This window comes from Triturus cristatus, chromosome 4_2, assembly GCF_964204655.1.
Source record: "Triturus cristatus chromosome 4_2, aTriCri1.1, whole genome shotgun sequence".
In the NCBI taxonomy this organism is placed as follows: Eukaryota; Metazoa; Chordata; class Amphibia; order Caudata; family Salamandridae; genus Triturus; species Triturus cristatus.
This window is the reverse complement of record NC_140586.1, coordinates 44,817,565-44,845,249: the sequence shown is the minus strand read 5'-3', so window position 1 is coordinate 44,845,249 and position 27,685 is coordinate 44,817,565. Positions and strand designations below refer to the sequence as shown.

Genomic DNA, 27,685 nt, shown 5'->3' with positions numbered 1-27,685 from the left:
TAGGACACTCTTCAGGGCTCTGTAGTTTCTGACATCCTCCTCTCTAACAGTGAGGAGTCTATCTCTGCCTCTACCTTCAAAGGAGAGCCATAAGATTGCTGCCCACTGGTCTTCAGGAACCTGCTGCACTTTGCAGGCTCTCTCAAGAGCAGTCATCCATTTGTGGATGTCATCCCCACTTTTGTAGGGGGGCTCAACCTTGGACAGGTTCCTATTGTCAAAGACCCTATCCTTGTCCTTAGGGACAATGCTGCCACCAGTGGGTATAGACCCACTCTCTTTAGGTTGCCTAGCCTTGCTCAGTTTCTCTTCCATCAGGGCTACTTCTAGCTCCTGTCTCCTGATCCTCAGCTGAGCTTCCTGCATTCTGGCCTCATGCTCCCTCCTCTGAGGGGTGGTCATCCTTCTCCTGGAGTGACCTTGAGAGCCTCTAGAGGCATGAGAAGCATCAGAGTCACCTGAGTGATTCCTCCTCCTCCCAAGCCCCTGGTTAAGTCCACTAGGGAGATCCAATGGGGTGACCCCATTTTCAGTCCCCAGTAGCCTTAGGTTAGCTGAGCCAGGTCTACCACCTGGCACTGGGCTATCTCTCCCATCTGAACTACTGCTACTGTCAGATTCACCCCCTTTGTCATCCCTGTCCCTATGCTGATTCTCATCATCTGTGGTCAGATTCTCAACTAAGGGTCGACTGTGGGAAAGGGTCATTTCAGTGGCATCTTCAGAAGGGGGGCCTCCTGTTCCAGTCCCTAAGGGGCCTAACTGGGAGGTTTTGTTGAGAGCTCTCTGATCTTCATCAGCTTGTAAGAGCTCCCTGAGTTCAGCAGAGGTAGGGTTCCTGGGCTGTTTAAGGCCCCTGATATTTGCCTACTGCCTGAGCTCATTTTGATTTAGGGTAGCAAAGATGGTTGGTGCCCTTTGGGGGTCACTCTCGACAGAGATGGGTACATTGGACCCCTCTGCCCCAGCCATTGCTCTTAAGTGTGGGTGGGTGTGTTGCAACTACCTACACTTGGGTTTACCTACTAAACCTATCTAGTAGTTGTAGTCAGGGTGTGCTACTCCCTTTGCTCTACAACAACTAAGTTCAGTAGAACTTAAGTATATCTAATCTTGTTTTATATGTACCTACAGGTACCTATGTGATCTTTCAATTGGTAACCAAGAGATTACAATGGTAAAACACAGCAAGCTCAAATCCAACCGCTGCTCACCAATGTGAGAAGTTGGCCTGGTATATGATGTTCACTAGTTAAAGTGACCACCCTGTACCATGCCAAGCAACCCTTATGGTGTGGTTGTAAGTCAACCTTTTCGGACTAGCTGCCCTAGTGGTAGCGTAGGCTAAGCAGTCTTTGAGGCTAAACTCGTTAAAGCGTGTTAAGCAGGCTGTTTTACCACATGTACCTTTATACCAATGAAAGGACACCACACAGATATATATTCAAAATATATATGTATATATGTATTTATGTATATGTATTTATTTCTCAAAGTATCCCCTAGACTCTTTATGAGCACAGGAGCACAAATCGTTAAACAAGACAATGTTATAATATACAGAAGTTGCACTTTCTATGGATGGGCCCTGGTGGCCACTCAAACCATATACTAAAATAGTGGTATAAGTACCACGAACAGGAAAGGGAAAAGGCCTAGGGCCTCTAGAATCGCTGGGCCTACAAGGAGCTAACTTCAGTTAGTGACCAGGAGGTCCACGGGTCGCGTGTGCAGTGAGGAAAGTTACACGCGGGCTCCCATAGGTTTTCAATGGGTGCGTAAAAGTTTAAAAGTTACTGCAGAAAGGGTCTTCTGGATGGACTACGAATTTAAGATTCAAAGCACAGACACTAGAGATGTTTCTCTACACTTGGGCACCGGAGTGCCAGCGTTACCTCACCCACAGGAAGCGGGTGCATAGGTCTCGAAGTGCGTCGGGTTTCTTCTATCGATTCAATGGAGCCTGATGACAAAGATGCTGCAGGCGGTCGGTCCTGAAGAGCTGCGTTGGATCCAAGGGTGGATCGGAGTTGTAGAAGACCTGAAAGCAGAGGGGACAGTGTTCACAGTCACTAGCCAGTGACCAGCGTGGCACCAGGTGGGTACCAGGCGATGTCGGGTGCAAACAGGTGATGAGGTGTAGCTTGTCTCCGCAGCCACGTGGTCCCTGAAGGTTGACGACGTCCAGGAGTCGGTTCACGAGCTGTCCCACGCAGGCTCGCGGTGTCGGCGACTCGAAAGAAGCAAACAAGCCTTGGCAAAGGCAGGAGTCGTGGAAAGAGAGGAAAGCTGATTGTTCTGACCAGCAAGGTCAGAGGGGATGCTCCTTTGGAGAGCAGCTGGGGCCAGTCTGGAGCAACCAGACCAGCATCGTAGATTTCAATTTAGGTCGCCAAAATGGCCACTAGCCCACGGGCCAGAGACCGGGCAGGCGCGTCGAGATGCAAAATGCAGAGGGGCCCCACGCAGATCGTGGAGATGCTGGAGGGCTCACCTTTGGTGCAGATGCTGCTCGGTGGTTGGGCTTCTCAGGACCCAAAGCACAACTTGGAGGGAGCCTCTGTTGTCGCGCTTGCAGCTTGTCGTCGGTCTTCCAAGATGGCTGGCTCCACGTGTCTCGGTGCCTCCACGGGTTCCTTCTTTTCAGGGACTGTGGATCGGGCGGTGAGAGGTCTGGAGATCCAGGTCTTGTCAGGCTCTGGGCTCGGGCTCCGGCAGGAGGCGGCGGCAAAGCAGACGTCGAGTTGCTGGTTGGTGCTTGCGTTAGCAAGATGGTCACTCCCTGACCATAGGGGAGATTTCCTTCAGTCCTCTGTGCAGCAGAGCATCGAAGTTCCCGTCTTCTTCTTTAGTTTAAGTTGATTTCAGGATGTCTAAAGTCTTAGGACACAGCTCCTACCTTTAAGCGGATTCTAGGGGCTGGACTACCTGCTAGGTCCCTCCCTAAGGGTGGGACCAGGAAGGGGGGTGGTTACACCCCCAATCCTTTGTCCAGCTCGCCCCAGGTCTGGGGCTGGTGTGCCCCAGGACCGGTTTGAACTGGCATATGCACCGAGGCTCCTTGTGAGCCTCAGGCATGTCTGATTCCATTCAAGCCCTACCTGACCAATACACAAAATCCTGTCTGGGGTGGTGCTCGCACCTCCCCTGGCAGGAAACCCTTTGTCCACGTCTCCCAAGCTGGAAGGACTCCCAGCAGCAGGAGGGCAGACTTGTGTCTGTGGTGGCAGCATCCATTTTGTGGAGCTGAGGCTATGTCTGATTTTACCCGGGTTTCAGGTACTGTACATGTCGTGTCCCTCTAGAAGGGTGGAATGCTAACCCCGTCGCCAGAATTGGCGAGGGGTTAGTATTCCAATTCGTATGACACCTTACTCGACATGTTTTGATAAAGCCAAACCAAAGTTAGAATTTAACCGCGAGGTTCATAATGCACTTAAGAGTATATGGTATGACGATATCTGGAAACAGTAGAAGGAAGTTGTTCCGACCACTGCAGACAGGCCCAGCTCATGCCAGAGCACCATCTCACATGGAACCAAGCACTCTGCCTTCAGGATTGTTAAGGCCTGCCATAGGAGTAAATGTAAATGTAAATGTATGGATACTTGTATAGCGCACGACTACCCGGAGGCCTCTCGGCGCTTGTACGAATACCGCTGTGGAACCCATCCTGGCTTTTCCCTGTGAGGCGTCCACTCCTGGGCACCCCCAAGGTGAAGGCCAGGCAGTGACTTATAGGTTAACATGTGTGCCAATTAAGGTTAGGTATAGGTATACTACACCTAAGTAAGAGGTGGTTACACCAACTTACCCCAGCTGAGTGATCAGCCAGTTGTGTCAAATTGCTAGGCCAGGCCAGGGGTGGCATAATACATGCTTCAGCCCCTGGTAGGCCTTAGATACACCAATGCCCTGGGTACCTAGTGTACACTGGTACAAGGGGCTCACAGGGTGATCTAGTTCCAATTGGTTATGCACCTAGAGTGCATAGTGTTAATTTAGTAGAGAGAACAGCAGGCTGGGGGTCTGATTAGCAGGCCCACAGCCTCAATATGTCAAAAACCAGTGAAGCAAAAAGCAAAAATTTGGGGTGACCATAGGATAGCAGACCCTACTCTCCTACAGTCTCCCTTCAATAGGTCCTTCCACTGCTTCAGCAAGGTGATTTTATGTCCACTCTGGACTTAAAAGACACTTACTTTCGTATTTCGGTTCACCCAGATCATCGCAAATACCTCAGATTTGTGATAGCAGGAAACACTAGGAGTTACTACTGCTCCCAGAGTGTTCACAAAATGTCTAACAGTGGTGGCGGCACACCTCAAAAGACAACAGGTTCTTGTCTTCCCATATCTGGACGACTGGCTCATCAAAGCCAGCACACACCAAAAGTGTCTACGCCACACTCAGACTTCATTAGATCTACTCCACCAATTGGGTTTCATGGTCAATGTGCAGAAGTCTCACCTTCAGCCTTCACAAATGTAGTCCTATCTGGGAGCGACTCTAAACACTTGCACAGCTCTAGCCTCTCCCAATGCAGCCATAATTCCAAATATTCAATCTCTACTAATAAGGTTTCAGGCCAATCACTACTTAGCAGCCAGGACTTTCATGCAACTGTTGGGGATGATGGCATCATGCATTGCAATGGTACGTCATGCAGGATTTCACGTGCGTCCTCTACAAGAGTGCATAGCACGTCAATGGAATCTGTCTTTGGGTCAATTCACAGATCTAGTGTTGGTAGACAGCCGCACCCATCACTTTCTGCACTGGTGGAACACGCCATATTGTTCTAAAGGGCAGCCCTTCATCGACCCTGTTCCACAGATCGTGCTAACAGCAGATGCATCCCTCACAGGTTGGGGTGCCCATCTTCTCAGCTTTACAATTCAAGGTCTATGGGACAACAAGTACAAAGCTCTGCACATCAACTGTCTAGAGCTTCTAGTATATCTAGCACTGAAAGCCTTTCAGTCTCACCTCATAGGGAAAGTTGTCCTAGTTCACACGGACAATATTACAGCGATGTACTATGTACAAAAACAGGGGTGGGGGACACATTCTCTGCAACTGTCACGCCTCTCAGACCATTTGGCTTTGGGCAATTCATCACAGTGTTTATCTTCTGGCAGAGGACCTCCCAGGACTTGAGAATCAGATTGCCAACCTCCTAAACAGAAGGCGGCAACAAATACACGAGTGGCAACTTCATCCCCAGGTTCTCCTTCTATACTTTCAACAATGGGGATTCCCACAAATTGATCTGTTCGCCACAGTGGACAACTCAAAATGCCCAAACTTCGCCTCCAGGTTCCCACACCCTCTATCCAAAGGCAATGCCCCATGGATGAATTGGACAGGGATATTTCCCTACGCTTTTCCACCTCTCCCTCTCCTTCCATTTCTGGTTTAGAAGCTCAGGCAAACATCCCTCACACTGATTCTAGTTACTCCCACTTGGGCTTGTCAACCGTGGTTCACAACACATTTAGAATTGTCAGTAGTTCCACATCAAAAGCTGCATCCCAATTCCAGTCTTCTCACGCAGAATCATGGAGAAGTCAGACACCCAAATCTCAAAGAGATCAATCTAGCGTTTTGGCTCCTGAAATCATAGAGGTTGGCTACCTCAACTTGCCACCAGAATGTATGATCATTCTTAAGGAAGCAAGAAAGCCTACTACCAGGGCATGCTATGCAGCAAAATGGGAAAGATTTGTTATATATTTACAGGCTTTAACCCTAGAACTTCATAAAGAAAGAGTAGTTCTTCGCACAAACCCAAAATTCATTCCCAAAGTGGTTTCTGCTTTTCATATCAACCAATCAGTTGAGTAGCCTGTGTTCTTTCCGCAACCTAATTCGATAGCAGAAAGAGCTCTTCATACTCTTCATGTCCGAAGGGCGCTGGCGCTATTGTACTACATTTAAAGAACAAAGGAATTTCGCAAAACAATTATTTATTGCATTTGCTACTCCTCACAAAGGCAATCCAATTCTAAATCTGGTATTGCAAGATGGATTGTTAAATACATTCAAACCTCCTGCTACACTAAAGGTAAATACACTTTATCTCTACCTCCTAGAGAGCATGCCACTCGTAAAATAGGAGCGTATTTGGCTTTTGTAGGTAACATCCCTATAGCTGACCTTTGTAAGGCAGCAGCATGGTCCACACCACACACTACTGTGTAGATGTGTTAGCATGTCAACAAGCCAATGTAGAGCAAGCAAAGCTAAAAAACGTTTTCAAACTGCTGCAACGTCTACCAGTTAGCCACCGCTTTGGGAGAATACTACTAATATAGTCTATGCAAAGCATGTGTATCTACAGCACACATGCCTCAAACGGATTATGCTACTTACCCAGTAAGCATCAGGTCTTGCCATGTAGAGCTGTAGATTCACATGCACCCTCCCACCTCCCCGGGCACCTGTTGCTGTTGTCATTATTTACATTATATATGCATGGACATCTCTGTGCTATCCTTACTCCAATCTCACCCTCTTGTGGGAAAACAATCTAACAATGGAGTTGATGCCCATGCGCACTGTCACCTTACCTTGCGACTAGAAAATACTTCTTAGAAGAAAACCAACTTGCAAACATCCGGACCCAACACTAGATGGCAGGGGTATGCAAAGCATGTGAATCTACAGCTCTACATGCCAAGAACAGACGCTTACTGGGTAAGTAGCATAATCCTTTTCTTATTAGCCATCACCTTGACAAGACGCAATGATACAATCTAAGAGTTTTTTAGCCAAATTACCCTATCTAAGATCCTTTGAAGATACAGTGGTGCTAAAACCAAATCAACGGTTCATCCTCTGGCTACTGAAGTACTATCGTCTGATTCAGCAGGTGGCAATATATACTTATTGCTGGGTTATACTACTTCAGCAGAAACATTTTGCAACATACTGAATATCAAGAGGTGTTAAGGATGTTTTCTGGAATGCACCAGAACACATTTCTTTACAAATTAACAGTTTTAATGTTTGTAAATCGTAACAAAGACAAAGCTCTATGAAAGCAAAACATTCCATACTCCATGGCTGCATGCATAACTTATTGCCACAACAAAGCTGGAAAACCGGCCTGTAAGAATGAGATAACCTTCCACGGGAGGCATAGTGACATGGCTGGTGAGCTCTTATCGGGCGTCCCTCAGACCGACATTTGCAGATTGAACCCAGTGATCAGTAATCTCTCTCATGAAGGTGAACTTCATTCCCACCTTCCTGTCTTTGTTCAAGTGCTTCTTGCTAGTCCTAATTCAAAACATAGGACTCTAAATGATCTGGTGCTGGGCAGGACATTTTCCTGTAGCTACGGCCGTCCAGCATTTCATGTCTACGAATCACTTGCGAGACACATTCCTCCCTAACAAGAGGTTCTAAGTGTTGCTGTTGAGGATGTATGTCGTTACAACGCACACTTTTACAACGCATGCACTTATAACGCATTTTTTACAACGCACAATCCATTACAATGCATGACATTACAACGCAGGACACTACAACGCATTTTTAAAAACTACCTTTACAACGCATTTCCATTACAACGCATACTACCTTTACAACGCATACCATTACAACGCATAATATTAAATTGCATTTAAGGTAAGTATTAGATAGTATAGGGGTAAAAATTACTATTCTAACTCCAGGGGGTGCAACAGTAGGGTAAGTGTTGGATAGTATAGGGGTAAAAATTACTATTCTAACTCCAGGGGGTGCAACAGTAGGGTAAGTGTTGGATAGTATAGGGTTAAAAATTACTATTCTAACTCCAGGGGGTGCAACAGTAGGGTAAGTGTTGGATAGTGTAGGGGTAAAAATTACTATTCTAACTCCAGGGGGTGCAACAGTAGGGAAAGTGTTGGATAGTATAGGGGTAAAAATTACTATTCTAACTCCAGGGGGTGCAACAGTAGGGTAAGTGTTGGATAGTATAGGGGTAAAAATTACTATTCTAACTCCAGGGGGTGCAACAGTAGGGTAAGTGTTGGATAGTATAGGGGTAAAAATTACTATATTATGCGTTGTAATGGTATGCGTTGTAATGGTAGTATGCGTTGTAATGGAATGCGTTGTAAAGGTAGTTTTTAAAAATGCGTTGTAGTGGCATGCGTTGTAATGTCATGCGTTGTAATGGATTGTGCGTTGTAAAAAATGCGTTGTAAGTGTAGTGCGTTGTAAAAGTTGCGTTGTAAAGGTTGTTCCCCTGCTGTTGACCTTAAAGCTGCAAAAATCTGAACTGCGAATGCTCTCTAGTGGAGAGTAGAGTCAGAACGCCTTGCCTCGTCCAGTCATACCACCCTTCTCATTGGCTGCATAGTAGATTAAAAAAAGAGTTGGGTGTTTTGCAAAGTACTTTGTTAAATGTGTGCATTCTGGGACGGCAAGAAATACTTGAAGTATGCTATTCTATGAAATATATCAACACTGGAGAATTGTAGTTACAGGTAAGTAACCTATTCTAAACAAACAAAAAACACTTTTTTCTTTAAATCTTCTGTTTTCAGAAGATGGAAGCCCCCTGAGTATGGGCCTTTAAACTAGTAAAATAATTAGCATGACCATAGTGAGTAAGGCAATGACAGGAGCTGTAAAATAGGAGGAGTGGGTGGATTCAGATATTGTACTGAATGCAGAATTTATATGGTGCATTATACCCATGTTGACTCCATCATGTACTCAGATTGACTTGGGTTAAGTGATGAGGCTGACACTTTTGCCTGAGAAAGATGGGAAGGAGGAAGGCCTTGAGATAGCATTAGCAGTGTGAAGAGATGTGCATGAACAGAAAGAATCCGAGAGGTAAGAAATTGCTTTTAGCGGCTTTTTCTATTACAGGTTTGGTTTGTGAATGGATTCCTGTAACATGGGGCACTGTGAAGGTGTGAGGGAGCGCCATCAGAAAAAAAAGTGAGAGGGTGGCTTTGGCTATATGAAGGGACTGGCAGGGCCAGAAATGAGGTGAAGAGATGGGGCATTTTAAGTGCAGGATAGCTTCATGTTTGTGAATGGATTGTCAGGGTAGATGATGAGGATCTGGTATTATGGTGTGAAGGGAGATTTTCTTTGAATGGTGTCACACCCGATTGTATTTTTTTCGGGGGGTATACAAGGCATGCAGGGACTATTGGCCCTTAACCGTGGTGGTTGAGGTTTGCTTCTGATGCCTCTCCTACTACAGCTCTGCAAACTGGGCCAAGTACAACCTCCTAAGATCTTGACACTCAGTGGTAGCACTGGTGAGCAGTCGCAGGCGTCTCAGGGAGGTAGTGTGTGGATGCTGAAGCTCAGGATGCAATCGCACAAACAATGGTTCCAGATGGACCATAAATGTGGGGCTGAACAATAAATGTATCAAAACAGTTATGACACAGAGAAAATGATTTTAAAAAAGACCCAGTCGACTTGCATAAATAATAGTATTGAACCCATACAATATAGCAGTTTCCAGAAAATAGTGCTCTGTGCTCAAGTCATCACATGGTGAGCAATCATAAGCTACTGCTGTAGTGTGTATAATACAAGGCAGCAATGTAACCCTAGGCAAAATACAGAGTATAGAAGTTTGTATAGCAAAAGGGCTTCCATTGATCAAAACTCCTGTACAACTCGTAAGTATTTATTGTTCACAAGGCCTAAGATATTGACAAAGTTTCGACCCGCTGTGGCTTGAGCATCATCAGAACTAGTGGGAGATTATAGAAGCAAGGAGCAGAACATAAATCACGATCCAGGGAAAATATTCTACTACTTAGCCACTGGGTGCCAAGTGTTTAAAGCAAATTCAAAAGTGAAGTCCCGAAATAATCAGTAGTAAATGGCTGCACACATGTCAGCAAATGGAGACGGCGAATCCACAAGACTCGACATACCAGCATTCGTCAGGGAAGCTTAGATTGCACGCGGGAAGCTTGCTAACTGTCAAGGCCTCAGTATTCGCACAATAACCAAATGTCCACCCAATTACTTATCAAGAAAAAAAAGGGCTTTAATGTGCACTAGAATGGAATACTGCACATATACATAGGCAAAGCACAACTTGTGTCCTAGGCCATAGTGGGCAAGCATGAGCCTCAATCTGCTATCGCTCCTCGAATACCACCCCTCCCCTTTGGGGTCTAGGCACATGTTGAACTGGTGATTAATGGGAACACTCCCTCTTTTGGGAATATTGGCAGTGCATTAAGGGGACGTTCCCCAGGGAGCTATAATTTACATATGTTACAACACGCTTCAAAGATCAGAAAGCGATACCCTTCTGCACGCTTCAACATAAGTATCTTTTCTTATATTGAAAAGATTACAAAGGAGTGCGTGATCCATTTAGGTTTATGAAAACCAGATTAGGACAGGTTTGCAACAGATCAAACTTGAATCCTTCTCCTGTACTATGCACCTGATGGCAGTACAAGAAAACTAAACCGCAATCTCTTGCTAAGAGAAATGCCAAATTGGATTTCTGAAGGAGCCTGGTCTTCTCTTCCCTCGCTGCATTGTGTATGCCGCCTCTTCAGCTTCAGAATTGTCAGCAATAATCATTACCATTTAAGGGGTAGCCAAAATTGACCCCAAGAGTCTCTATTGCTTTTGCTCTCACAGACAAAATGCATGTACCACGCAGGCTATATACACAAAACATGCCTAACGTACACTTGGGAAGAAAGCTAGGATTTGGGTAACCGCATAGAAGCTGAACTTTACATACTATAAACAGAGATAAAAATGTCTAGTGGCAACTATAGATTTACAATAAGCGGTACGTTGTCACCAGCACTCTGTGCTAAAACCATGACGGAGACAGTAATCCACTGTCAATGAGACCATGCTTGGTGTGTCACTCCACTTCACAGAACAGGTCCAGAACCTTACTTGTATGAAGGGACAGGCCTAGGCCTCTGTCTCTGACCACACGATAAAGTAGGATGACGACAACCGGGCCAAAATTCAAAAGTCAGGATACTAGATACACTTAGTCAGTAACTCGGGGCAGAGGAACATGACAGTACGTCCTGTAAGAGAGCACTTCGAACCCCATAAATGGTCTTGGGGTTTTGCAAGATCAGCAACAAGGGTGGTGGTAGAGTGCTTTTAGAGGTCTAAGAAGTTGAACCAGAGAATGTTAAATCCCGCTTGGGGAAGGTAGTGCAGGGCATCCATTGAAGAAGAGGGTGACTTTAAGTGTGTGTATAATTTTGCAGGGATGCATAAGATAATGAGAAACCTTTAAAAAGTAGGAAGAGACTGGCTTGTAATGGACGCTGAGGTTTTCAAGCTCTGGGACGACGGTGGTGAGGGAGCTCTTCTATAGACTTGAAGAATTAAAGACAATGAGGAGAACAATTTTAGTCCTATAAAGAAGGGTATTTGAGAATGACCCTTGAAAGATGCCTCACAACATTCTTTGAGTAGTGGCTGGTGTGCCATGGTATACACACTCCTGTGCAGATGGAAGTATGACACAACATGTCTGATTTTTGTTGCATGGTACTGAAGTTAATGTTTTTCTGATTGTTTTTGTATGTGTTTTGCACTTTTTCAGGTGACGACTGATCTGCACCAAGTCTTGGCAGACAAAGGTTACAAGCTCGAGTGCCGAGGGGTCATAAAGGTGAAAGGAAAGGGTGAGATGACCACCTACTTTCTGAGTGAAGGACCCACGAGCAGCTAGCAGGAACCTCGACCCGTAGGAGCAAGGAAGAAACTTCGACAAGTGTGACGGCCGCTTGGCCAGTGTCACCCACTACGGCTGCCCTTCAACAGGATAAAGGAGGCAGAGCGGCCTCCACACACCACTTCATCTTGTACTTGCCCATGTCTTGAGAGTTGGTGCTCTGGCAGCCAGCCAGACTTCATACAGCAGGCTGGGTCTTTTGTGGTTTTGGAAGCCGGTCCTGCAGATTGAGTGCAACTGCAGGGCGAGGCCGGGCTTTTCAGCACTTAGCCAGGACCGAAGGCGGCTGCTTTCCCTATTGTGGCATTTACCAGGACAATGCGCAAGAGAAGCCAAGCTTCTAATGTGGCGCTAACAGGAGCCAGCGAGAGATGTAACTTTAAGGTAATCCCTTTGCGTCCAGTTCATCACAAACGAGCTCCCTCCACCTTGAATCATCCCCCACTGACCTCCTGTAAGTGCAGCCAGTTAGGGAAGATTCAGGACGTCAACAACCTGTGCCAAAGTGGGCGTCAAGGAGACTGGAACCACCCCTTTTTCACCAGAATGCATTTGCAGACGGTACTTGCAAATTATTTATTTTGGAGGGACTTGTTTTATTTTAGTTTCCTTCTTTTTAATTATTTTAAGTTTTAAACTGACAAAAACTAACGATCAGCAGCAACAAAAACAATGAAAGGAAATGACAAAACAGAAACACTTTGACCAAAGAACAAGGATGTGCCGCTAGTTGTGGTGCTGGTGGCAGCGAGCTGCGTGCTGGGTTGCCTTGTTCAGCTTATTGCACGGTATGCACTACATGGGGGTAGGGAGAAGGAGTGTGAGACGCTGAAAGATCCCAGAAAGAAATACCACTAATCCCATCTTGATTTTCCAAGTTCATTTTTATCCATTTGGAGTTTTCTTCTAAGAACTGCACTGCTAGTGTCTTAGTTAACTGCGATTGTTTAGAAGTGGACAGTCTGGGAATGATGGGGATACTCAGTTAGCATTTGTCCCATTTAGTGCAGCACTGAGAGGATGTTGACTCATGCATATGGCAGTCAAATTTGAAAGATCCATGTGGTTGGACAAAGTCGTGGGATGCGTGAAAGAGACCTCTGAACCCCCATAGTTCTGTGCTAGACGTGTTGAATGTGTTTTTCAAGAAGTATAGGAAAACAGTGAATGTTCCCTTGGTGTCCCCTTGTTCTTTTGGCAGCTTCTCTTAAACAGGCTGGGGCCTGTAGACTTTTACGTTTATTGCGTGCTGTGCATTGGAGATGTAAATGGGTGGCGGGGTATGAGGAGGTCAGACAGATATGCTGTGATTTCCATAGCTGGGAACCCCACACCCACCAAGATTATGCTTGTTCAGATGAAAGTTGGGAGTATGGCACAGACTTGGTGTTGTCGCCTTTTTAGGGGGTGGTCTTAGGCCCATGACAGCCCAAGTGTTCTTGCAGGTTCAGAGCTGTGTGTTTTTTGCATTTTATTCCCTGTAGTATTGCTTCTCGGTGCTGCACCACCTCACAAACGCCTTGTCTCTCATCACTGTGACGCTGCTGCTTTTAACCATTTTCTCATGTGCCAAAATTGCATGGATGTTCTGATTATAGAGAGGATGCAAAGACCGACGTATACAGCCGCCTTGGACTAAGCAACCAGCTGTGTGCTTGGGGAGCAGGTGCTTGAAAGGCAAGCCTGAGCTGTGCTTCGTTGGGAAGGTTAAGACTAGCTGCAGTTTGCGCTGGAAATACTGCTTATCGGTGCGTTCGTACCACCTGTCTGCTGAGGCCGAAAGTATATCCTGGATTCTTGCTCAGAAATTGGATTCACGTTTGTGGTGCCAAAGAGGAAAAAACTTTTTGAAAAAGGAACAAAAAATGAACCGCGGCGAAGGATGTATTTGGTGGTTTTTTTGTTGTTGTTTATTTTGCAGGCAACTTCACCTAACCGCAGATGCAATGCAGCATGTCAAAAGGGACACACTGTGGGGATGTGTGAAGGATGCCAGGCATCTCTCTTAGGAGCCTGCACAAGGTGAATGCAACCAGTAATTGCTCTAGCTAGGCCTGCACCAGGGGGTGCTAGCAGGCCACCTAGGCAACCTCAACAGTATTCTGCAAAGTTGTACCAATGCTGAGTGCCTCCAGAGTACCCCAAGTGTCACCAGCATCTTGTTTGCAAGTCCCGCATCCCTTTGCTTGCTAATTTGCAAATCTACCTGTAAGGGCTGTATCGCAAAATGCAATGGTGAGTCTCTGGGGCAAAGGCCTATGCCTAGGGGGGTGTACAGAAGAATCATGTAAAATATTTGAGCGCCAACTGCCCTTCTTCCCCTATTTTCTTTTCTGTCTCACATTAGACGACGTGCATTGCCTTGTGTGCAGCCATGTCAGCTTGTTCTTGCATCCCAGCAGCATCAGTCATTTGAAAGGGAAGTGTTTCATAAGATAATATTAGGGAGTAGGTGCGCTAGCCCTATAAGATTTTAAAAACCTAATCTGCATCATCTCGCACATAGGTTGTTGCATGCATTCCCAGGCTCCTCCGGTCACCCAGCTAGCTCATGCAACCAAGTTTTCACATATTTTCTCCTGGATCAGACAGATTTGTCTTTTTATCAAAAATATGATTTTCTTTTTTTATTTGTGGCTTTTTCATGCTATTACTCTTATACATCTACCAAACAGGTTTTAATAATCGACATAGGCTCCAGTTTATTTTTGCGTTTCAGTCTGTCATAATGTGCACCTTTTCTGCTGGTGTTTCTCTAAGCACAAAAAGCCTTCTGTTGCACTTTTGATGTCTGAAAAATATTTTTGTCAATATACTCAAGAACAATTTTACATCCTGCTGTAGAGGAAATGCAGGCAAGGGATCCCCTATTCAGAGACCCCTCTAACCCAGTATCCTTTTTCCGGGGCACATGGTAAAGGACAGATTTGTTAAATCCACTCCTAAAAGGAGGAATAAGAGAGAAAAATCTTCTGTGTCTTCTCTCACCTATCTGGGTGATGCTTTTAGGCCTGACAAGCTCTTATGATTGCATCTTTGACGCCTGCAGTATTGGAGTGCATCTCAAAGCATCTATTAATGACTCGGGTTAGCATGTTTTTTGGGAGGAGATTTGTGGAGCTAAAGGTACTTTGTCTTCCTTGCCCACATTGCAGTTGAACCACCATGGGCTCTGGTTGCACCAGAATAGTCAAATTTGAAGGCCTCGGCTTCACCTTCATTGATACTACTGAGTGTTGGTTAAGCTTTCTCTGCCAAGCTGCTCCACCTGTTAGTGAGGGCTGCAGCAGCTGTCACGTCCGTCTGGAGTGCACTTTTGACAGCTGTCACTGCAGTCACTCATTATGCAATGTCTGTTCCTCTGTGGGTTTCTTTTACCCAAGCTGTTGATATCTGTCATGCTGGCCCAATCGGGCGGGCCCACTAGGAGTTGCTAAACCCACCTCTCTAAACTTCAAAACCACCCTACACCCTCAGAGCGTCCGGATCATTAATCGCTGCCATTTGCACCCAACCGGTGCAGAGAGGTTTCTAAGAAGTGCAGAGCACTTTACAGTCCACTTTGATCTTACCAACAGTGCATTTATTTCAGTTCGTATTAGGTTGTACTCCACAAGACTGAGGGTTTTACTCCTTTACTACTTCTTTTTCTTGTGTTAGAGAAAGACAGGTCTAAATACAGTTGTGGAATTTTTTCAGCTTCAGTGAATTGCTTTCTATAGACAAATTGAAAGGGTGCTTTTAGCTCATATTCTGAAGTCCTTGCATGGTGAGACTTGGATATCATGAAATATTCTGAAAGGATGTCCTGCTATTTCCTGTAACAGGAGGGTCCTATTGGAGCAAAATTTCAGTTTTGGGCTCACTGCACCACCAAGGTGTGGACCAAAGCCATGGTAGTAGTAACAGCCCATCAGTGATACCAGCGGTTGCTCCTTAACCCTTACGTGGACAACTAACTGATCAAGGTCTCATCCAATATTGTGTGGCATTTCCGTTTACTGCTGGTTCTACCTTTAAATGGGCAAGAAGTCTGTATTATTCTTAACATGGACCACGTTCTTGGGTAGGATCCAAGTCAGAACCCCACAATCTTGAAAACAAACTAATGGCATCTGCTAGAAAGTTTTGCACTTTCAGAACAAAAATGTCACATCAGCTTAGTGGTTCTAAAGAGCTGGCCTCATGACACTGTGGGCATAAGTCAAGCAAATGTATCTGGCTTCGCTCTGGGATTAAGAGTCAAGTTTGTGATGGACATTAATTCAGACGCAAAACAAAACTCAAGTAGTTCTTGGGGTGGTGGACTTGAATGTGACTTCTTACAAAAGGCCTGTTCTGGATTCTAGGTCCAGAGTTATGTTTAACATCAGATTTTTAGGATTTTGGATGTTGTGAAAGATTCAGTTTGCACAACCCCTGGACTCAACTAGAAGCCCCACATGACACAAATTCCTTAGAGCTCAAAGGAGTCTTTCTAGTACTGTACACAGGCAATTCAACACCAATGTTTTACTTAAACAACCAGGAAGCCTCTGACTTTTGGCGGTCCTTTATCAGCTGATTGCGAATCTCTGGTCTTTGACCGTTCAGAAGAAAATGTACCTAACAGCAAAACCGACAGGTTGTATCTATGCACAGCCCATAACAAGAGATCCCTTTATTGAGCCGCTTCAGATCACACTTTATAAATAGACGAAATTGCATGACAAGAACAATTGGTGTATCTCAGTTATGCATTCTGGATGAGAAGTAGTGTATTATTATTTCTGTGCATTCTGCTGTTTTCCAAGGTAACAAACTATGCAGGAGCTGTCCATTAAAAATAGTTCAAATAGCCGCTTCTTAGCCAAAACAGATCTACTCATCTCTAGTCCCTTTGGTCTGTTTCTCTGGTGGAGGACTTTTGGTAGCTAAATTCAAGGAAACGTCCTGCACAATCCTGAGTTGAACGCTTTGCACCTTAGCCTTTAACTTGTGGACACATAAATCTTGAAGTTATTCATGTGTCAAGCAAATTTTCTATCGCCACAAACCGTGTATAAAGGAAATGTCTACATTTCGTTTAACGAGTGTTGGAAATGGTTATCACACAATTTACCTCTGTGATTGATAGTATTCTTCTATTTGTCTCCTCTTTGGCATATTAATGCAAAAAGATGAGTTCAGTAAGGATTGCCTGGCCGGCACTGGAGTTTATAAATGTGTATCAGTACAGTTCACTTTCCTGAGAAGACTTTCCAGTGTTATTTATGCCTATGAGACACCCAGTGTGATATGTCAATGCAGTAATGAAGACCTTATTCCATAGAACCTATGAGTTATGTCGCTACACCGGATATTGGGCCACTTTCTTGGGAGAAGACCTTAGTTTGGTTTCTGTTGCTAACATCTGCCTGCCTCCCTGGTTTGGTGCATGCCTTGTCAATGGGTAAACTTTACAGTCTTAAAGAAAGATCCATTGGGTTTAAACGTATTCTACTTTCTTACCAAATATTTCTTAGTTTTACTTAGACCAAGAAGTTTGTGTACCTAGATTTATACCTGAGCCCGGCTTTGTAGACCAATAGAACCCTGCTTAACTTGGATGTTTGTGGAGGATTGTGCTATTTCTTGGAGAGGATAATATATTTTTGACAATGCTCTTAACGGTTTCTTGCTTTGGAGGGGCCCGTACGTGACTGGCTTTAGCAATCCATGCACTATGCTGGAAAGACCCTCCTGTTCACTTAAAAGCAGCTGTGTGTTAAAGAACATTGCCCTTCCGGTAGGTAAGCATGCACTTGCTGCTGGACAACTTTGTTAATCCCCATACTTTCTTTGACCAGTATTTCCTAGATGTAATTTTAGGACTGATGCTCAGTTCGAACAAGCTGTGCTGAGAAACATTTTTGGTTAGGCCGCCTGGATGTCAACTCTTCAACCTTCATACTTTTATGATTTGCAGGACAATAGGGACTGGGATACAAGCATAAGTAAAAGTTACTCACCGTAGTAACCACTGTACTCATACCTCCAGTTACTCAACTAGCCCTATTTTTCAAAACATTTTTAGTTGCTAAATAATACCAACACAGTGTGGAAAAAGAAGACTGGAGTGCAGAAGCTGGCTGGGTGAAATGTGAAGGCTGGAGGGGGTGTGAGAGGCAGACGCTTCCCATTTCCAGGCTTTTTCCACGTTATCTTCTTGGCTTTAAAAGCGCCAGGGCACCTCCTCTAATACCATCCCATTTGAAGGTTTTCCATCGAACAGCTGAAGCGCTTAGAATGAAAGCATTTGTGAATAACTGGTACCTTTTTACCCCATGAGCTGGCTTCTGTTTCCCATTGAAGGCTTTGTGTTGTGCATCTTTTAAGATCTCCAATTGTGAGGCCTTGGTTCTTTCTACACCAGCGATGCTGCTTTATTGTGAGATCACCTTGCCCACGATGCCTACTAAATGCTCTCTTCGTAAGGTAAGCAAAGGACTGGAGGCAAACCTTCTGTTTGGAGTTTTGTTTTTTAGTTGTCTCCACAGTGAATTGAGAGTGTAAGAGTGCACACTGGGACGTAGTTTGCTCCTTGACTGGTAGCTCCTTGTGCACACTGTGCAAGTATTCCACTGCTCGTGCACATTGCAAGATGACTGTGCTGTGCGTAACAATTTTGGGGATTGGGAAGATTGTTGTATGAAACTAGTGCCTCCTGGTTTGTGGGTGTTAAGCACGACCGCAATCTTACAGTGAACACAGCATTCACTAGAGCACCAATTTCTCGCTCACAGGCTGTTGTTGATGTTCGTGGAAGAGTGTGATGCGCTGTCACTATAGTGTTGAACTAGAGTTTTTTAAAATGTATTTGGGAACTGTTAGCAGTTTTCCGAAGCCCCTTACAGGCGGATGGTACTGAGGTTTTGGGTTGAGCTGAGATGAACCTGCTTCTAGGCAGTATGATTTTCACGTGTACGCTGGTACATAAGGCTGCTTTGATAGGGCCAGAGGCTTCTCCTGCTGCATTGTATGAATGTGAATTAAACTCCATACAGATTTAAGTACCTAAGAGGAGGTTGGCTTGGTATCACAGGATCACTGTGCCGATACTGCAACGAGTGAGTGTATGTTAAAATCCTAGCACACTCTGGCGGAGTGTTGAGTGAGTTTGAATATCATCGCCATAAGCTTTGTGAATCACAGATTCTCAAAAACCTGTACAGCATCATAAAGGTAAACAGGTGAACTGTGGTCTAAAATGAAGTTGTGTCATGGCAGCTGACTCAGAGACTTGTGATTGGTTTCTTCAGGTCTGCATTAAATGTGGAATTGAGTGCTGGGCACTCAAGGCCCACCCTGAGGGACATATGTTTGGTTTACAATCCAGCCTTGAAACTAAAAAGAAACATTATTAGGCGATACCAGCATTGTGAAGAAGGATCAGCTTGCTGTTCACCCCGCCTCTTCTTTGGAGCTTGGTTGCAGTGAAGAGAATGGCTTCATGGTTCTGCCATAAATGCAATGTTTGGAATACACCCAAGCACTCCTGCAAAAGGAGCTCATTGGGCATGCCCTCACGTAAGCCATATGGAATCACCGATCGTCCAAGTGACCGGCCACCTGTGTTATGTTATAGGTGATAGTGAGTGTCGGTTGCGGGGAGTCTTGGTGTGCATCACAGTAAATGGCCTTGCTGGTATTGAGGTGAGAGAAAGTTGTGAACTGTACTAATGAAGTAGCTCATCGTGACTTTTGCGTAGGAGTGCGGGGTTTGATGTTAATTTCACAGTGAATTATTGGCTATGGTAGTAAGACAGCATTTGACCAGCAGTCACCTGTATAATAAACAATCTTAGGCAGCATTGCAAGAAAGAGAGCACTTCCTGAATAACAAATACTACCTATTTTGTACATCTAGGGTTTGTGTCTATGTTCTATTATATTTTAGTTACAAAAAAAACCATTTATACAGGCTCATTTGATTATGAAGGAACTTATTCTTTTCTGGCACCGCATTGCCCTCTGAAGCGGAATCCTATCTGATACTTAAGCTGATGCCCGTCAGAGTTTTGAAAATCAGTTGAATATGAGCTTTTCCATTAAACATTTTTTGACGTATGTCGTAGCTTATGTGGAGACCAAAGTAGTTGTTGTTGCCTGTGCTTTATCTGGTGGACTATGAGTATTGTAGGAAGTGCAAGTGCTGGCACAGCCCTAGCGGTGAATCTTAAAGGGGCAAGGTGCTGTGGCAAAGGAGCCTGAAAAGTTTTCCTTGTACTTGTAAACCAGGTACAGTTTATCTCTTAAGCATGATCTTGTGTGTGCATATCACATGTGGTGCTCAATCAGCCTGACAATATGTATATGTGTTGCAGGTGACTTCTTACCTGCAGTGGCCACATATGGCCTTCTCTGTGCCTGCCAAACGCGGCTCCTGAACAGTAGCGGTCATACACAGCCATCTGTGAGCGTGCCACAGGCCACCCCTGACCAGCTGCAGCTTGACGGATCTTTTTCTTTGCCTATGACACTTGGCTCATAACCAGCCAGTGTGCGTATGGTCTTCTATGTGACATGCGGCTTCTGACCAGCCGTGATTGCCTGCCTCCGCAGCCAGTGGGGATCCCCATTTGTGAAAGTGTGTGCCAAAGAAACTGAGGCCTAAATCAAGATTCAAGGGTTTCTAAGCCAGACGAGCTAGTGTATTGTCCGAAGGCTGCTCGTCATATTGCCACCACTCGAGTTGTCATGCAGTGTAATACATTTTGGGGGTTGGGGAGAATCAGCAAGGCTAATGTCAGTAAAGGGCGTGGACTTGTCCATGGTAGAAGAGGTGCCGTGCTGAACCTCAAAGCTTTACAACTAAGGATTGTAGTCACATATGGCCACCCTCGCTCTGGACCTAGTTGGACTCTAAACATGGGATTTTCTGAATTTGATTTGCAAGGGGCATCCTATGGCCCCATTGTATGCACCAGGACTACCAGTGACACCCTGAACCACCCTTTCAAATGCCTTACAGCAGTGAGCATGGGGTAGCTGCTACCTCTGTTTGGCTGCGTTTAAACATGAGCAGTTGGGATAAAAGAAGTGGTCCAAACCAAAACGGCATGTTCTTCATGCTGACGTTTTATTTCTGAGTTTGATGCACGGTTCAGCTGCAGAAACTGAAACGGGTGTGTGTTATGTATGGTTTGTGTTTGTGTGTGCCTTGTAGTCTGTGTATGCGGAAGTGGAGTTTGTGCCTAAATCACTCACTGTAGGATGCTTGGGTTATGTCCTGGGTATTGGATCACATGTTGTTTTACCCTCCACAAGTCACTTTATCTTACTGTGCCTCAGTCATGCTATCTAGAGTCTCAGTCATTCATAATTGTGCCTGTTGCAGGGGAATTGTGTACGCAGCTCTCACTTTGTAAAGGGAAAACATTTGTTTTTGTGTCTGTTTGATATTGTCAATACTTGAACTGCTAATTGGTGTAAGGTCCTTCTAGCTGCAGTGGGTTCCCACCTTTCGAACCGAGTCAACCAGAGCCCCTTTACTAAGGTGAACAAGTCAAACTCCCCTGCTCTTTACTCCAGTTTGCATGTAATTTGTACAGTGCTTGGAAGAAACGCTCATAAAAAGCGATTACTGCTTCAATAACATCTAGGTCTGACCCATTAAGGAATAAGCTCTTCTGCAAATAAGGGCGTCTCACTTGCAGCCCCTTGAGCTTAGCCACGGGGATTCCTTGCTCAAGGGAGCAGAGAAGCATGCCTATCTCACTACCACCCAACCTCACTAGGAATGCCACCATGAATGGACTTGTGGTTGCACTAGGTCACCTTCAGTCTGGTTCTTCAGTTGTCACTGAAGGCATACCGTACTTGCTAGAAGAAGCCACAAGACCCACCAGATGGCACTACTGAAGTGTAGGGAATGAGCTAACTACATCTTGTAATCGCATGAGCTGGTCCATGTCCATATTAGTCACTGACTAAAAGAGAAAGATGCTAGGGTGTGACCGTCTCAGCCCTCACACTACAGAAACTTTGCTCAGAAATCTCCTAAAGATGTCCTGATTCACATTTTAGGAAGCGTTGGGTTTCTGGAGAACTCTACAGCCCCAGATAGCTTGTCCATTGAGATGATGGATGTCTTATTTTTCCTTTCGTATATCTTTTACCTTCTGTTGTATTTAAATCTGCCCCTGTCTCTCCATGGTTGTGCGTTGGTGTCTGGTTTCAACAAACCTTAACGCTCCACTCCACTTGCATTGTTGCAGTTTTTTAATAATAAACTAAACACCAATGGCACATTAAGACATGAGAAGCCCCACAGTCATGTCATGTGAATCGCACTCTATCTCTGTGGTCCACAAAATAATGTGTCTGCCTGTCATGGGTCTAGAGTTGCTTTCTCCTGCATATGGAGTAGTGTGCACTTTGGCAAGGTGCCCCTGCCTTAAATCCACAAACACCTGTATGGGGCCGCAGTGTCCTCTTGTGGTCAGAGCTTGCCAGTGCTAATAGTGCTAAACTAGGGCGGTTGTCCTTCTGGTGATCCCAACCTAGCGGGTTGAAGAACACAAGGTTCATGTGTTAAGAACCTTTTCCCTAATTTCCTGGGTCATTACCCCAATAACATGTTCAGGTATCTCTTAAAGCAGAGATGTCTGCTTCCACAAATCTCTACAGGTTACAAGCAGCATATGCATGGGAACTGGCTTTCATCTCACCTCTAAACAAGACTTCTGCTGTTGCTCATTCACAACTGCATTCGCTCCACGCAAGGATGAAATTGTCTATCTTATTGCCAAAGGGAATATGGTGTGTGTGTGTGTGTGTGTTCCTGTTTGTAAGAGTGGATGGTTTTCTCTAGAAAGGGAAATGTGAGTGTATAATTTGGATTTTGGGCAGTGAACTGTTTATATTTGTGTGTGTGTTTATATGGGATTTGGAAAAGGGAAGTGTACGTGCTGTAAATGTGACTGATTATATGAAGGAACACACCTGCATTTCACTCTAATTGTACAACCCTCAGCCTGCAAACCTGAGGTGCCCTGGCCAAGGACTGTTGGTGTTTCTGTTGCTATCTAGGTGAGGTGATCTGGTATGCGCCTGAGGCAAGCTGCATCCCCACCCCACTGCAGGCAATGAAGGCGATAGTCATGCATGTGCCACTGGCTATTGGGGTTAATTCTTTTTTAGGGTTTACCCTCATGGAAGGGATATAGCAAAGTCGCACCTAAATCTGTGGTGTATACCAGACAGTGTGTTGGTTCCAAAGATCCTTTCCACCCTCGTCCCACAGTTCAAATTGTTTTGTGAATGTAAACAGATAAAATCAGAGTTCTCAGAATTTTTTTTCTAAAGAAATTCATTTCCATGCAACATCCTCAGATTCAAAATTTTGATTACTTCTCTTAAGGTAACGGAGAGGACAGGTTGCATTGTCCAGTCTAGGGTTGCGGCAGTGGATGAAAGGATGGCGCCGGTGAGCACATTGGATTGTCCATATTGCATGCAGTAATTTGGTTCTGGGCTGTCTAAGAGGTGCGCAAGTAGGGGTTGTATTGTCCAGGCAAATAACATGGGTCTAGGGGCAGTCCAGTCCATTAGAGTGCAGCACGTTTGGGGTGTCAGTTCAAGGTGGCACAGGGATGTTTGGATTGCCCATGCGAAGAAGAGCATAATGGACACTGTTAGGTGACATGCTTTCCATCACATGAAGAATATTGATGCCATAATACACTCTGAGTTGATCACAGCTCCCTGGCACATTAGGTGAATTCTGACAATCCCATCACTGCTCCGATACCCATTATGAGTTGAACCTACTGCCTCCATTCATGGCTCACACTTCGACAGAAAGGGCATCTGAAATGTTGTAAATGGATTAGTCCACAGGTTATTGAGGAAATGGATGGCCAAAAAAAGACATTTGTCAAATAAAACTGACCATGGTGGAATTGACAAATCCCAGCAAAACATTTGGAAGATGTTGATTCTTTGTCACCCCTTGTTTAGCATCTTGTTTGATTTGGGCTCCGGGGCAGGTTTCACTTCATCTGAGCTGCGTGGAATGGTAAAATGTCTGCCACTTGTAACGAAGCATGGCCCTTCCCCCACTGAGCAGTGCAGTCACTAGGATAACATATTATGTAATGGATTGTGTGTATGTTTGTATTATATGCATATAAAATCATGCATATGAATGTCCTCAAAGAAATGCATATTTTTCTACAAGTTATTGACAAATTATCCCTGTATTTTCTCGAGCCCTGAAATATTTTTCTACATTACCCCCTCTGATGATGCCAGTGGAGTCGTTCTGCGCATTCACTTTGCAAGGGTTTTTTTCGTCAAAGTTGAGGAACAATTCAATTACATTTTATCAGAAAGATTCTGTGGCCCACACTGCAAAATGTAATTCTCTTTTACTTGTTGGGTTCTACTCCATATACTAGTGCCATATTCTTCTAATTGCAGAGCCTAGAGAGTGAATTCTTGTGTTTTTTTTACAGCACACTGTCCACAGTATGCTTGTGTAATTGAGTGGTGCAATATGACAGTGTCAGTGTTTATTGAGGGGAGGGCCATTTCTCATGAGAGGCAGATGAACAGGCGAGGCATGCAGGCTCGCTCAATCTCATTGAAACAAATCTGAGTTTTCTCTTATTGGTGACTATTTTACTAATGGAAGTTAAATTAATATACAAGTTATGGAAAAAAAACATTATCAGCAGCGCAGCCTTTTCCACGTACATGCAGTGGATCTAAAATGACTGCCTAGTCGCTAAAGAATGTTTATATGAATATGGGCAATATGTAATTAGATGAGCGTATTACATATGTTGACATGCAACCCCAGGCACTGTTGTATTCACTGTGACCAGACAGCTCCTTGGTGTCTGTGTGAGCAGTGAATCCGCAGGTGTGGCATCACTGAGGAGTGAGCCTGCGGGTGTACCTTGGAAAGCAGTGAGTTTGCTGGTCTGGCTGCTGTGAAAAGAGAGCCTGCTGATGTGGATGTGGTGAGCAGTGAGCTTGTTGGTGTATCCAAGTGAGCAGGGAGTCTGAGAAGCGTGGCCCCAGTGAGTTTGTCAATGTGATTGTATATTTCCATTGGGCTTTGAATGTAAACTTGCACTCAAAAAGAACAAACACTTGTACGATTGTGATGGACAAAGAGCAACCTTCACCTTAGTGACTGCTACAGGATAGATCTGGGGTGTGGATGCCCTACTTATTCCTCAGGTTTTGTGCGAAAAAGGGATGTTCCTTCAGTTTGTCAGGTCATCACTAGGGAAGGTGTGGAGCTTTTCGTTCTTGTAGGGATCAATACTGTTGGCTCAGGGCCTGTCCGGGGAGCCAGCAGACTTGGTCGGTATGATTAAACATTATTTCCCTAGTTTTACTTGTGCAGGTTTTACCAGCAATGTAGGACAGGTGATAGGGTGCACCACCCTCCCCTGCACACCCTAAACACGTGGACCTGCAGCTGCCCTCTGTGTGTGCGTTTTAACAGCTCCTGTGCTAATTCTTTATGAAACAAAAGCAAAAAATTGTGTTATTTCTGAGTTTAAAATTTCTGTTTTCTTCTCTCTCTGATCTTCATTTTTCTGTCTGCCTTACTTGGGGGCAACATTTGTTCTTTGCTCTTGTCTGGTATTTTGAGAGAAACTTTCTACAACATTCTAAACTTTTTTTGTAATATAACCACTAAAAAGAAGAAATCACAATGTATTTCATTGAAATATTTAATATATTTAAATATCAATAAATTCTGAACCTTTGTAAGAATTCTGTTGTGTTTTGTTTTTTAGGAGCTGCAGGTGGGCTAGTTTAGTTTAACAAACCATTATTAATCGAATCTTAGAAAAAGACGCAGTTCCGGTTCGCCACTGAGTTCTATATCATTTGTTTGATTCTTCATTTTATGTGTGCAAATGGCCAACCATTAGAGCTATAAGGCACAGTTTGTGATGACGTTTCTGCTGCTGTCTGATTCAAATCTAAGGATACACACTTCATTTTCAGTATGACTTATGCCACCTATTTGCAGTGCAATTCTGTTATAGATTCACATGATGTGCATAATTCAACCCTGTATTGGTTGGTTTAAAAAGTTTAGAAAAGTGGGCTTTGATGGTGTGTGTATGTCTTTTGTCTGTCTCTTAAGACTTCCCTTTAACTTTGAGGATCCCTTGACTGTACCCCATACAATGGCACCATAATCATATTGTTTTTTCTGCCTTTAGGTTTGTTGGTATAGCAGCAAAGCTGCATGATTCCCACCACAAATCAAACATAGAGGTATCAGCTCTTAGGGCAACCATTTTGGGATGTGGCTATTCTGGACTAGAGCATACAATAACGTTTTGTAGCATGAATCCTTTTCTGGATTCACATGCTGTCCATCTATCCGCCATCCAGTGGGTGGGTCCTAAATCGTGTTTTGTCCTCCTTCAGTCTTTTTTTGTTTTGTGTGTGTGTGTGTGTGTGTGTGTGTGTGTGTGTGTGTGTGGGCGGGCGTCGTAGACCACCATTTGGTGGTAAGTCCATCCCTTCTATGATGTCAGACAGCACCCCGGAAGTTCATGTGCGTCGCCGCCATCTTCAGATTCAATTTTTACACCGTTAGGTCTGGAAACACACAGGAGGAGCTCCAAAGGATCTTCAAGGATCTGCAGAGAGCCACAAAGAACATCGAAGTCCGGGAGGAGAGAAGAGCTCCCCTCGGGAGGGACCCCGTTTCTGGAGAACACGTGGCTAGAGAATGCACAGTAGAGGGAGAGATGAAGGATATGGAGAACACCCCTGTTAAAATCTGTCCAAACTGCCATCAGACGTTCATGCAGATGGATCCACACGAGGTTTGTAACTGGTCTTTCAACGAATCACAATGCCGAAGGCTGCAAGGCCTGCGCGGAATTCCTGCCAAAGACTGAAGCAGCGACTCGACCATCACTCCATGGCTGGTGCTCAGAAACCGCAAGAATCCCTGAAGGACCGCTGTGTCTCCAGCAATGGCGGAGAAAATGTCAGAGAAGCCGAGCCAGCACAGGGAGGAGAGTCAGACGCCAAAGAGAGCCATCAACATAAAAAAACAGATGCTGTGAGTGACGTCGAAAAGAGGCCATCTCAGCTTTGACGTTGAAACAATCGATGACCGAAGGTCAGCACAAACACAAAGAGCAGCACGGGTCCCAACCAAAGGGCGAGGATGGAGGCAAGCCTTCGAAACAAGCCTCGACTCCGGCAGGCACAAAGGAGGTTCCAAAGAAAAAGGCCAGGGAGACAAAGGAGAGGGAGCTGATCGCCTCGAAGAGGAAGCCCTCCTCGACGACTGATGCCGAATGATCACTCGAGGATAAAAGGAAAAGACTCCTAAACGAGGCTGAAATTGCAGCTCTCCTTCAGTCTTTGACAGGAATTCCGCACAGGCCTTGCAGCCATTGGCATTGTGAATCGTTGGAAGACACTGGTTACAAAGCACTCCAGAAAATCAGGAAGGACAACAAAACGGATAAGAAGAAGTTTGATGACTCTGTCAAGACCTTTCATATTTTTCTGGGGAAAGAATTGCCCGACATCGAGGCACCATTGATTCAAGAACCGCACGAGGTGGGACAGGAGGACCTCTGATTACTAGGAGGAAGATTCTAGCGGGACACAGAATCAGGGCCGGTTCGACGAGTGGCAGTACCTGGACTCCAAATCCCCCAAGGAAGGAGTCAACAGCTATCCTTCGAAGCCCAAGGCCCCAGAAAACCTGTCGATTTACAATAGACTAATCAGGGGGGCGGAAGACATATTGGGTCCAGCTGGAGGTAAGAAGGGAGGAATTATGCTTCCTCCTTAAAACCCTGATGCTATCTCAGAAGGCAAACCTATATCTTCCCATGCACACCAACCTTATGGACCAAGGCAAGGAAACCTTTAGGGAACCTGCCTCAGCTAGGGTGATTACCTTTTGAGTAGAGAAAAAATATATAAGCATTCTATTCGGGACCCCCACATTAG

General features: G+C 44.9%; 1 protein-coding gene across 1 annotated transcript in view; it reads left to right on the top strand.

The window, feature by feature from the left end:
- The window catches only part of ADCY6 (adenylate cyclase 6), a 400,482-nt gene extending 388,108 nt beyond the window's left edge, over positions 1-12,374 (top strand). The window contains exon 23 of the mRNA XM_085600393.1: positions 11,573-12,374. Within this exon, the coding sequence (XP_085456519.1) occupies positions 11,573-11,701 (129 nt within the window). The 3' untranslated portion in view covers positions 11,702-12,374. The remainder of the gene's footprint in view (positions 1-11,572) is intronic.
- The last annotated feature ends 15,311 nt before the right edge of the window (positions 12,375-27,685 follow it).